Source organism: Muscardinus avellanarius (genome assembly GCF_963383645.1).
Source record: "Muscardinus avellanarius genome assembly, chromosome: 4".
Lineage (NCBI taxonomy): Eukaryota > Metazoa > Chordata > Mammalia > Rodentia > Gliridae > Muscardinus > Muscardinus avellanarius.
The window spans coordinates 147137458-147151052 of NC_137789.1; the positions used below are offsets into that span (position 1 = coordinate 147137458).

General features: G+C 34.3%; 1 protein-coding gene across 1 annotated transcript in view; it reads left to right on the forward strand.

The window, feature by feature from the left end:
* ATRNL1 (attractin like 1) overlaps positions 1–13595 on the forward strand; it is a gene marked incomplete at both ends in the record, with an annotated part of 644309 nt that overhangs the window by 262642 nt on the left and 368072 nt on the right. Inside the window, one exon of the mRNA XM_080694289.1 lies at positions 4691–4769. Coding sequence (XP_080550415.1) covers positions 4691–4769 — 79 coding nt within the window. The remainder of the gene's footprint in view (positions 1–4690; positions 4770–13595) is intronic.

Genomic DNA, 13595 nt, shown 5'->3' on the forward strand with positions numbered 1-13595 from the left:
CAGCTTCATGGGAGAACTAAAGACACTGAGTGCATCTTCAATGACTGATGAAGAGTGGGCATGTGTATTAGTGTGTGATGTAAAGCCTGGTACTGCTGCATTCATTTTTGTTTCTAAGAGGGAATAAAGCCTAAGAAGATAATACCCTGCAGAATGTATAGTCCATGTAATGAGAGAGAAATGTAGCCAGGGCCAGATCAGAACAGATCATAGTCCTCCTTCATACATTTGGGCATGCTCTAGTCTGCCAAAAGACACCACAGACCAGTGCGTTAAACAGAACTTTATCATCCCCCAGCCTGAAGCTGGAAAGAGCTGATCAGGGCACCATGTGTGCTCAGGTGGCCTTTCCTCCCTGTGTTCAGACAGGGAGGGAGTGTGCAAACCCTCTAGTGTCTCTTATAAGGACACCGACCCTAACATATCAGTTTCCTACCTTCATTGAACTTATTTAAACTTCATTACCTCCTGCAAGCCCAACATAGTGACATTGAAGGTTAGGGCCCCAACACATCAATGTGGAGCGAACACAAGTCAATCCATACCAGGTGATATCATTAATAGCAGGTTGGTTTATACCATTTCAAATTAGATTTTCTTGTACATTTTAAAAATTAATATCCCTTATCAACAATGCTTGGTAACAAAAATGTTTCAAATTTAGGTGTGTGTGTGCGTGCGTGCGTGCGTGTGTGTGTGTGTGTGTGTGTGTGTGTGTGTATGTGTGTAGCTTGGGGATGGGTCCCAAAAACTTTACTTAGTCGCAGAGAAGGCAATATTATGAGATTTTTAGTGCATTTGCTTTTTTTTTTCTTTTTTTCTTTTTTTTTTTTTGTGGTACTGGGGTTCCTGGAAACCCTTCTACCTCCAGGCTACACTCCAAGACCGATTTTATATTTTTATTTGGAAACAGGGTCTCTTAAGTCAGAGAGGCTGGCTTTGAACCTTGGCGATCCTCCTGTCTATGCCTCCCAAGCACGGGGATTACAAACCTGTGCTACCACACCTGGCATTACATGTCTTTGAGTACATTTTAAGTTAGTAGTTTTTTTTTTTTTTTTTCCCCATGGTACTGGGGTTTCTGGAAGCCCTTCTACCTCCGGGCTACACTCCCAGACCTATTTTATACTTTTTTGTTTTTGGAAACAGGGTCTCTTTAGTCAATGAGGCTGGCTTTGAATCTGCATGATCCTCCGGTCTCTGCCTCCCAAGTGCGGGGATTACAAGCGTGAGCCACCAAGTGTTGTGAAGGCATAAAGCCACTGAAAAGTGTTTTCTAGGTTATTAGTTATTAAGTATAAATTATCTTTAAAAATAATGTATTTTTGCTTTACAACACAATCTTTCAGTTTCCAATGGTTTTTTTTTTTTTTTTTTTTTGGTGGTACTGGGGTTCCTGGAAGCCCTTCTACCTCCGGGCTACACTCCCAGACCTATTTTTTCATTTTCATTTTTGGAAACAGGGTCTCCTAAGCCAGCGCGCGCGGCTGGCTTCGAACCTGCGCGATCCTCCTGTCTCCGCCTCCCAAGCGCAGGGATTACAAGCGTGCGCCACCACGCCCGGCTTCCAATGTTTTAAAGTGAACTAAAAATGATGTCTTCAACTCTCTTTTAAAATATATATTTAATATTAGATGCTTAGCATCAACTGTCCTCAAATTGCTATCAAATAGTGACAGTGGTCTTTCTTCTTACATTTGACCCGCCAGATTACTCGCAGAGAATACTTCCTTACCACTGGGAACTGACTGTACAATATAATCTATATCAAATTGTGTTACTTCCATTGGTTCTTTTTAATTTTCCCTCTGTGATATTACCTAACATGTTCCGTGAGTTTTCACATTAAGAATTCATTCAGCAAATGACATTTATGAAGGTTAAAATCAGATTACTGAAATACCTCTCCCTCAGTTTCCAGGCTTCTCTTTCTATCCCTGTATCTCATGTACTTTTTCCCACCTTTCTGTTTCCTCTTTCTTCACTGGGCAGACTCTACTGAGGGGTGTTGAGCCTTCCTGATCTCTGGCACTGTGAACCTACAGCATCACTGATGTTGCAAATTATTTTAAGAAAGCCCAGTAATCCTTTATCCAAAAAGCAATTGTAAACTGTAATAGAAAAAGAAGACCTGGAAGAAAGCAGGCAACATTGATTGTGACAAAACCAAATTAAAGGACACTGGTATTTGATGTTATTTATTAAGCTCTTCGGTTTCAAAGCTACAGTAGGGAAAGGCTAAGTGGAAGAGATAAACCCAGAACTCCCAGTCATTTACTATAATGAAAGCTTACTTCTCCCTTACATGAAGTACAGCAAACAGAAAGGAGCCCATGGCAGAGCAGTGTTGGTGAGCTCACGTGGTCATTCAAGAAACTCAAGCGATGGAAATTCTGCCATTCTTTAGGCTCCAAGAGTGCCAATAAAGACCAGGACAAAGGATCAGTACAACTTTCCAATCATGCTATATACATTTGACAACTTTACTATCTGATTTATATTTTGCTTTTTAATGAATCATATATTCTTAATAAACTGGTTTTTATTTTTATGTTAATTTTAAACAAAAAATATAATTTTTTGGTAAAATGTTATTTCATAGAAATCAGTTACATTTATATAGTATTTTTATAGAAGAGTAATAATGCCCAATAAGATAGTCAATGTCAGAAAATTATATTATTCGAATCAACTAAAGATAAGCAATTCCATTCACTTAGCAAAAGTTAATGAAAACTACTCTGTGCTGAGTTCTGAAATAATGCATCACCTCTTCTCAAGAAAGTAAAGTCATAAGTACTGAATTTTTTATGCCTTCATGAATGATTACATGAGTGATATTCTTTACCTGAGTCATGATATATATCACAGAATTTAACCTCTTCATGGAAAAATTCAGTCTTCACCATCTTAACCGAATTTTGAACTTGAAGCTATTTTGAAGGAAATATTGTGAATCATCAGGTTAGCAAATCAAGTGTATTTTGGTATTTAAATTAAGTTTAATTATTAGAGAGAACACCATTTTTGTGTATATACTATCATCTACTACGAGAGGCATTCTGAAAGAAGAAATTGAAAGAATCAGTGTCTGATTGAGTGTAAGGGAGAGTACAGTTGAATGTGTTTTCATCTTTGCTGTAAAGTAACAGTAGCCCAGAACAGGCAGGGGATAGCACAACTTGCACTTTCCTTTTTGCAGATCTGGCGATGGAACCCAGGGGCAGTTGACCTCCGAGCTATACCCCCTGCCCTATTTTTTATTCTTTATTTTGAAACAGGGTCTCACTAAGTTGTGGAGTGCCTCACTAAGTAGTAGCCGAGGCTGTCTGCGAACCGCGATCCTTGGGTCTCAGCCTCCCGCATGCTGGGATTACAAGTGTGTGCCACGACTCCTGGCTGAACTTTCCTATTTTTGAGGTGCAGGAAATGACTTAAGCTCTCCTGACTTGACTTTGTCATCCCTTCAATGAGCACATAGCTATGTATGGCACATCTTTGTGATTGTAGTAAAGATAATTCAGGTAAATCACTTAAAATATGAAGGATATGTATTATTCAGCGATTTCAATTGCTTTTGTTATGATCAGTATTACTAATGAGTCCAGTTTGTTTGGATGTGGTAAATTTTTATCTCTTATGATAAAATTCTTAAGGGTGTAATGGTCTAACTGAAATTCATATAAATGTATCCTAGTCCAGAACAGGGGTACATGCCTGTAATCCCAGTATTTATCAGGCTAAGACAGGTTTGAGGCTAGCCTTGGCAACTTAGCAAGACTCTGTTTCAAAATTTAAAAATAAATAAATAAAAAATAAAAAGGACTTGGTATGTAGTTTGGAGGTAGAATGTTCCAGGATTCAATCTCATACCTAAGTATATAAATAAATAAATAAATAAATAAATAAATAAATATGTCCTTAGAATATATCTCAAGAATCAACTTGCAATACCATATTTTAACATTACATTATTAACCTTGGAATAATGAAAATAGTTTAACCACTGTAGGGGTGAGTCATACTAGAACAGAATTTCTCACCCTAGGTAATCTTGATTGTTTGAGCCTGCAAGACTTTTGTTGTTGGAGGGGTGCCCTGTCTGATGTAGGATATTTAGAAACTTCACCTTAGATGTCCTCTGACTGGTAAAAACCAAACATAACTCCAGACCCTGCCAAGTGTCCCCTACGGGGCAAGGCCACTCCTGGCTGAGAACCACAAGACAAGAGGGACTCTTCTGGGCTTCTTCAAATATTAAGAGAAATTTTAGCATATTGCTGATTCATTTAGTTTTAGCCGGAAACCAGAAGTAGCATCAGTTGACAAAAGAAGAGGGTTTCAATGAATGAATGGTGGGTACCATTGATTAGGAAAACCCAGTTTATTTAATTTTAGGAAGTCCTAATGGTCTTTGGTTGAAATAGTTTTTGAGGAATGTATTCCTTAAAATAAATAATGATTATTAGCATAGTTTTATCAGCATTTAAGCCAGATACCAGATTATAAGAAATTGAGAAACAGATATGAAGAAAGCTTTTGCTTGAATTATTTAACAAGACAAAGTGATTATATTTATATGTATATATACACTCAGTATATATAAATGCATATGTATCTGTCATGTATTATTTTATTTAAGTGCATCATTCAAATGTTTTTAGCAAAAATTATTATTTTTATTTTCCAGTTGTTTTTTGTCCTTATTACTGGTGGCTGCCGTGGTATGGAAGATCAAACAAACTTGTTGGGCTTCTCGACGGAGAGAGGTATCAGTCATATTATTTAATCTTTGGTTCAAAGGTTTGAGTAAACCTATTGCATAATTAAAATGCTTCTTTTAACTATAAATTTTTAAATTAATTTTACATGTTAATATCAAACAATCTAGTGTTTCTAAAGCTTGAGAGACAACTCTTTCTGCTACGGTAAGTAGTATCTGTAGAAAGACTGGTTAGTTAAGGGTTTTTAATAGTATTAGAATTTGTAATGAATAGAAATATTAATTCAGCTAGTTAAATAATCTGTAATTTCATTGATTTAGGTATTTATTCTATTGGAATATAATTTATTTTTCATTGGTGTCTGTATTGTAATTTAAAAGAAGAGTCAGAGTGATATTTATTGGCTTAGTTTTTGGATTTAGGAAAATGTTTCCCTTCTATCTGTATTGTAATTTAAAAGAAGAGTCAGAGTGATATTTATTGGCTTAGTTTTGGATTTAGGAAATGGTTTCTCTTCTAGATATTTATAGCATATTCTTGAAGGGAATCAAATATTTTCTATTTATTGACTATTTTATATTCCCTCTTTGTTTCAAGAGCATGTCAATTTGATAATTTTCTATATTAGAATTAATCATAATGTTCCTAATAATTCTAAAATTGATGAGTAATATTCATAAAATTATAACAATGGATTATATAAATATATTATACAAATATAGTTTCTTAATTTTGTATACATTAATTATCTGGAAGAAATAATCACCTTTGGAGCAAAATAACTGGTAGACTTATTGTTCCATAATTCTTATAATGAAATGTCAAGTTTCTATTTTTATTAGTTTAATTATCATGTTCTATAGAGATAAATATTGGCATTCTATTATTAGTATTTTATTTATGATTTTATTTCCCAGTATTTTGTATATTTATAGTTTTTCCACATGTAAAATATAGTATTTAAAGATATTAAAAATAGTCTAGTGCATTGCAAACTGTAGAATTATTGAATGGTATGCATTCTTCTGAATTACCCTTCTATTTTCAAGTACCCATCAAAACCCAGTGCCTACCTATAAAATATTTGGAAACTTGAGCTTCTCCCTTTCCATAAAAATAGTTCTTCTTCTGCCAGAGAAGGTAGATGGCCAGTGCAGCGTGAGGAAGGAGCACATTCAATATAAATACATACTTATTTGGCACATACTGAGATTCTCTGTGGAGATTAATGATCATCTAGACGTGTTAGATATGTATTACAGCAAGAAGCTTAGATTCAGAAGGGAAAAACCCTAATTGAGGGCAGACAGTGGGAAGGCCTTCCATAATGGTCTATAGCTGGTGACATCCAATGTTTCTTATGTCCCGAACATTAGAAAGGAAGTCAGGATCAATAGGGAGCCTTTATTACCACCGCATTATCACGAGCACTGTTCAAATATCTGATCTGCAGAGTTTGCAAAATGCCCCTCTAAATATAGCACTGTTGAAAGGTAAATGAAAGCTAAGTTCTACCAGTGAGTGGCATCTGAATATGACTATGTAGTCTATTCAAATTTTCTTAACTCTAAAAGCAAAGGTTTATATATATAATTATATAATATATATTATACAACTAATTCCTACATTGGGGTCATAAAACCCTAAAGAATGTGTACATGCAGCAGCTAAGAGGAAGAATACAAACATTTAATATTTGGAAGAAACTCATATGAATGATTAAGTTAGCTATTAAAACCTTCACACTTCTCAAAATGACAAATTGATTTCTATTAGTATTATATCACCCCAGTGTAGTAATGCTGTTTATTACATATTAATCAGATGCTCTGGAATACTGAAATGACTCTTAAGTTTAGGAGCATGAAAATGGATTTGTCTTTTGATTGGCAATCGGGAATTTTCGAAATGGTTGATGTACATGGGAAGGATAAGGAAAGCTGGTCAGGAGAACTAGACTAGAGACCACTGCATCAGTACAATCTGCACTTTTAAATATCACTGTGTCCACTGGATATTCCTTAGTGCAATTCCCTTCTTTCCAAAATCCATCTAGATAGTGCTTCTCTCTATGAAAGAATATAAAGATGTTTTCATTTAACTTGTTAACCTTTACCAAAGCAGAAAATCTATGTTGTTGAAAGGTTATATTGTACTATATGTGACAAGGTTTTGAGAAATTTTCTGTAACTTAATTTTAACAAATATGTTATAATGAGAAATCCTGAATATCTTAGAATTAATTCATATTTTAATGCCAGAAATAACTATGAAATTATTTTGCTCTATTATTAGATAGTTTTGTATTGTTAAAAGATGATTTTTGCTTTGGGTCTTATGAGCCTCAGAGATTATTAACCACACTGACTAAAGATATGTTTTAAGTAATAATTTTTATATTATTAAAAGATTATTTCTTATTTTTGCCCTATGAGTCCCAAATATTTTTAAACACATTACTCATAGTTTTTGTGTTAGACATCTCATTTAAGGTATACGTGAGTGGAGGCAAGAAGGAGATACTATCGATGAGCAAATAAGGCGACCTAACTGAGGGGATGGAAGGGGACAGAGGGATATTCTCTAATGCACACGATGTACATTAATAAACATATCAAAGTCAAGAATGTGGTTTTGTCCAATCCCCTTCTTTTTCTGTCCATTAGATTATTGCAATAGTCTCCAAAGCAGAGAGCCTAGCACTTTTTATTTATGTGGGTATGTTAATCTCTTGAAGCTTTTAGAGATTAATTGTTATAAAGTTCAGAAGATACCTAGGATTAGTAAAATCACGAATTATAATGTACCAGAAAATGAAATTTACTTAGAGGCTTTTTTCTTTTTTGATTTTTGTAATTGTGTTATGGTGATTGTACCACTTACTTTTTAAATGTAAGGACTGTTTAAAATGAAAACAATATTTGGGAATTTCAAAATATATTGTATATAATTCTCCTAGTCATATTGCTTTTTAACTCTTTGGTTTCTAATAAATATACATACTTTTATGTGGTATATTTTAATATCAGAGACCTATCATTAATGTTATTTCTTTTGAATAATATCTTTGAGAATTTAGGAGATTTTTGTAAACAAAATCAAAACTACAAAAGATTTCAATTGATACTGATATTATCCCGTTTTATAAGAAGCCCCAAACTAATTTCTATGACAACCCTATTAGAAATATGAGAAGTTTATTTTAGGCTGTTCTAATACATAGAAGCAATAACAGATATTGGTCAATGGAAATGCTCCCATACACTTAAGTGAATATATGAACTCATTATTATGACCTATATTTTCAATGAAGTATTGAAAACATTTAGCCTCAATGACATATTCAACTTTAGCTAGATAATCACATTCTGAAATATTTGTTTGGGGGCCAGGGGTGGTGGTGCACGCTTGTGATCCCCGCAGGAGGATCGCGCTGGTTCAGAGCCAGCCATGCTGGCTTAAGAGACCCTGTTTCCAAATAAAAAGTTAAAAAATAGGTCTGGGAGTGTAGCCCGTGGGAGTGTAGCCCGGAGGTAGAAGGGCTTCCAGGAACCCCAGTACCACCAAAAAAAAAAAAAAAAAAAAAAAAAAATTTGTTTGGAGTAAGCATGTGTTAAAGTGAGTCTCTTGAAATTTTGTCATGTAAAATATACTTTACAATGAAGGTATTTAATCATATATTTAACAAATAAGAGTTAAAAGTATCATGAATATCTTAACAGTTAAAAAAAAAGTGATTTTTATTCAGTTATAAACATTTTCCCACATGTTTTCGGTGGTTTAATTGTAGCATGTCTCAGTTTAACTATGACTTAAAAATCCATGTGGTAAAAGAAGACATTTAGGCAAAGGGATGGTCATTTGTATATCAACTTATTTTCAGTAAGTCCATGTATATTTGTTTTTATGGTTTTTTAAATTCTTTATTGGTGCACTGTGGTCATACATCTTAATGGGGTACAAGATGGTAGAGACATACGTGCACACATCACCCAATTAGCCCTTACCCAGTTCCACCCCATTTTCTCTCCTTCCTTCTCATGTTTGGCTTAGTGATTGACTTTGATATGTTTATTAATGTACATCGTGTGCATTAGAGAATTTCCCTCTGTCCCCTTCCATCCCCTCAGTTAGGTCGCCTTATTTGCTCATCGATAGTATCTCCTTCTTCATCTAGAGTTCCTCCTATGGCCTATATCTCCCTACCTTTCACAAAGTAGTCTGTGTGTATTTGAATGAACACAAAATTTCTTGTCCTAGAAAATTTTTCTCCTTTAATTCTTCTCTTAAAGTTTTTTTTAAATGTCTTTACAATGTAGCAGTATAGAACTTTATCACATTATTTAAAAATTTTAGTATATTTTTGCTTTTTAAAAATGAATACCAAAATTGCCTCTGGTAACACAGTGCTTGTCATGCCATTGAACTGGTCTTTGGATGCTCTACAAGATTGCTTAATATCTTACAGTCATGCAGATATTAAACTTGTATTTGGCATTATCTTTACCAACCTAAAGCTGGAGTTAAAATACTAAACTAAAACCTATTAGTCGGGTTCTCGTAGCTTTGAGTAACTATTTTTCTAGAAGTAAGCACCTTAGTCCTTTTCCATTTTATGGGCACAGACACAGACATGCAATACTATTAATGACACTTCATGGATAAATAATGATAAAATATTCCAAAAGGTACTGAGTTTGTGGTAAATGCATTTAAATTCAAATAACATTAATGCAATAAGGCATTGTTTTAGAAATCAAGCTATTTTAACTCCTTAAAACGCCAACTTATTTACAGAGAAGATAGAGCACAGAGTGGAGAGGAGGAATCAAAACTAATTGGTTGGGAACTACATGTAACTTTTGGTAGAAGTTCTAAGTGCACAAAGAGTCTGCATTCCATACAAATTTAAGCATTTTAATAAATAAGGCTTTCCATAAAAGATATGCTTTTTCTTAACCTTGAGTAAATATTGCACTGAGAAATGTGTTTGCAGTTGAGACCTCAGTGTCAACTTATTTTTCTTATCCTTTGCTTTTTATTGATTTGAAGACTATCATAATTGCCACTGTATAATTTTCCCTTTCTCCTATAAGGTTAGAAATTATGAATATTCACCTTATCTATTTATATTAAAATACTTTTAAAATTAACACACATAGACTTAGAAATGCCATGAATTGAAATATCAAATATGATGAGAGGCGTAGGGTGTGAGTCAACCGACGCTTACCTTGCAAATCTGCTCCCAGTCATCCTGGTTTGCACGTACTGCTTCCATGCTGCTTAATTCAACAATGTTGTGTTGGTTTTTTGCTATATTCCAGACAGATTGTTAAATGCCAGAAATGAAGAAAAATACATGGAGTGTATTTTTAGAAAATTCAGAGCTTTAAAACATTTTTAATAAGACAAACACATATATATACACACACACGTGCACAATACTTAGGAGGACACCTGGATACACTTTATTGTGGTCACCCATAGGGGGATATGGGAGATGAAAACATTTTTAGAAGTGAGATTAGTAATGGAAGCAATGTGAACTGTTGCATTATTATCCATAGGCTTGATTCCTTCCTTCCTCCCTCCCTCCCTCCCTTCCTTTTTTTCTTTTCTTGTTTATGTGTATATGGTACTAGGGATTGAACTCAGGGGGATTCTACCTCTGAGCTACGCTTCCCTGCACCAATTTTTATTTCCTGTTTTGAAACAAGGTCTTTCTAGGTTGCTAAAGTCTCACGACTTTCTGAGACTGTCCTGAAACCAGCTGTCCTTTTTCAGCCTTCCAAGTACTGGGATTACTGGTGCGTGCCACCATGCCTGACCATAGGTTTGATTTCTAAAAAATTAAATGAAGCAAAACAGAAACAAAAAAACTTGTGGATGATACAGGATGATTGCAGGTTCAAGGCCAGCCTCAGCAACTTAATGAGACTCTGTTCCAGTATAAAAATCAAAATTGGGTTGGGGATATAGCCCCAAGGTAGAACACCCCTGAATTCAGTCCCTAGTACCACAAACAGAACAAAAGAAAAACAGCAGCATCCACAAAAAACAACAGCAAAAAACGCAATAACTTGGGACTGTTTTTACTAAATATTCAATATGAAAAATTAACCAAAAATCATATTTTAAAATGTTTCATCATTATCTTTACATTTTGACTCAGTTATTTACATAATTTAAGAATGGCAAATGATTCTGATTTTCTCTCAACAAATTATAGCCTGATTAACCATAAAATCTTCTATCTTGTGCATGCAATCAAATGTTTTATGTGTATTCCCTGTATATGTGTATTTGTGTGCCTTTATACCAAAACCTCTCATTGTCTAAAACTCAAATTTAAGTGAGCAACTGGGCATGTAACTGGGATTACAGGCTTGTAATTCCAGTACTTGGTAGGCTAAGACAGGAGGACCACATGTTGGCAGCCAGCCTCAGCTACTTAGTGACGTCCTCTGCAGTTTAGTGAGACCCTGTTTCAAAAATAAAGAAGAAAAAATAGGGTAAGGGTGTAGCTTTGTGTGTGTGTGTGTGTGTGTGTGTGTGTGTGTGTGTGTGTATGGTACTGGGGATGGAACCCAGGGGCCTTCTACCTCCAGGCTGCACTCCCAGACCTATTTTATATTTTATTTGGAAACAGGGTCTCTTAAACCAGCTGAGGCTGGCTTTGAACCTGTGGGATCCTCCTGTCTCAGCCTCCCATGCGCCACCATGCCTGGCTAAGGGTGTAGCTTGGGTGGGGGTAGAATGACCCTGGGTTCAATCCCCAGTCCTGCAAAAAAATAAAAGGAGAGGAGAAGAGAGAGGACAGGAGGGGAAGGGGAGAGAGGAGAGAAGACAAAGTAGAGAGAAGAGACGATAGAGAAAGGAGAGAGGAGAGAAAGAAACAAATTTCCAAAGAAAAATCTTGATTTGTTTTCAAAACAAGGAGGAATTATACTGGGCAAGGAACTAGAAACAGATGCTCACTATTCTGTCCATAAAATTAAAAAAAATTATTTGGCTCAGTAATTAGATTTCTACAAATATATCCTACAGGCACACACCTACCTATATTTTCAATGTATATACATTAAAAATATTTACAGAAAAATGTCTGATATCAAAACAATGTATATAGTCTGAAAAGATTCTTTAAGTAAATTTCAGCTTCTTTCAGTGAGATATTATGTTACTAAGGCAAAAATGAGATAAATATGTATTGATATAAAATTATTTTTCATTCATAAATTTTTGAGCAATTACTGTTATTCTAAGTATATTTTAGGTAAATACAGCAGTAAATAAGCCAAACAAAAATCTCAACCCTAAAAAGGTTACTTGTGTTAAAGCTATTATTTTTAATTGAAAAGTGTATAATACAGTCTTTATGATTTTTCTATTTGTGTATGTGTGCGTAGAAATCTTAAGAGAATCACCAAGATGGGTATTTTGGGATGAATATTTTGTAAAGAAGAAGGATTGTGATTTCATAGTTATAATACAAACAAATTGAATGTAAGCAAGAAAAAAATGAGCTTTTATTTTTACTTACCCACTTTAGCAAAAATAGTATTTATCCAAACCCTGAAGATGCTTATTTCCCTTTTTCTTACATGGGAGGTTTGAGGAAAATTAAATTATAATTTAAATTATAATTTAAAACTAAGCCTGTCAGATTCCAAAATCCAACCTCTCTAAACCATTTTAAGAACTTCCAAAAATAGGCCAAGTTTGAACAGGATGATTTTCTAATTGAACATTTGTCATGTAAACCATTCATATGTCTGTGTAGGGAGACTATATTGTGTCTCACTTAATAAGAAGTGATCAATTCTTATTTGATGTATCACTTAGAGAAAGCAGCATCTGTGGTACTTTGACACAGTGCACCCTTATCACCAAGAATATTTATTTTATATTGATTTAAAGGCCTCTTATAGAATTATTTAGCTATAGAGTTCATCAGAGTTCATCATATGTCATTCATATTTCAACATAGGAGGGAAAGTTGAAGCAAAATAAATTAGCTAAAATCTCACTAAAATGTTTTCACATTATTTAGGTTTTCAGAAATCATTTCTTGACCCATGTGAAGATGTTATATTTGTTTCACATGGTGTCACAGCCTAGGATAATCAAGTTTGCGTCTCCACAGGCAATGACAGCTACGTCCTCACTGTCATCTGGACAGCGGTGGTTGTATGATCCCATTGATTTTAAAACAATATCAAATTTCAGAGATATTAAAATGTGAAAAAAGTATCCCAGAATCAATAAAGTATGGGAAGGCCAGCTATATCAGATTTTTAATAATAAGTGAGCTCATGCATGCTAAATGTTACTTCACTGGTAGCCTTTTGTCTAGCAGACTTAAATAAATATTTTTATCATTGTTAATGTATGATATAAAGGATGATAAGCAATGTATTATATATTAATATTGGTAGTAATAATCACTCTATATCTTAGACTCTTCTCAATAACTATTTGACATTCTGGATACTTCAAAAACACTATTTAAGGATAGTGTTTTTGAATCTAGTGTATCATTTAGAATCACCCATGGATCTTAAACAATGTAAACATATGTGGTATGTATATGTATGTGTATATATATTACATGTGGATATCTATACATGTACACCACATATATATAAATATTCATACATATTCCTGTGTGTCAGTGAAGCATCCTACCCTCACCAGACTTAGAGAATTAGAATTTCTGAATGTGAGGCTCAGCCTGCTATGTTAATATTTAAAGCTCACCAATAATTCTAATAGGCACTATTGCTTTAAAACATTCCCTTAGGTTCTATTTTGAGAGAGTCAGAAATCATTGAAGAGTTTCAGGTATAACTGGAATATTTTAGTTAA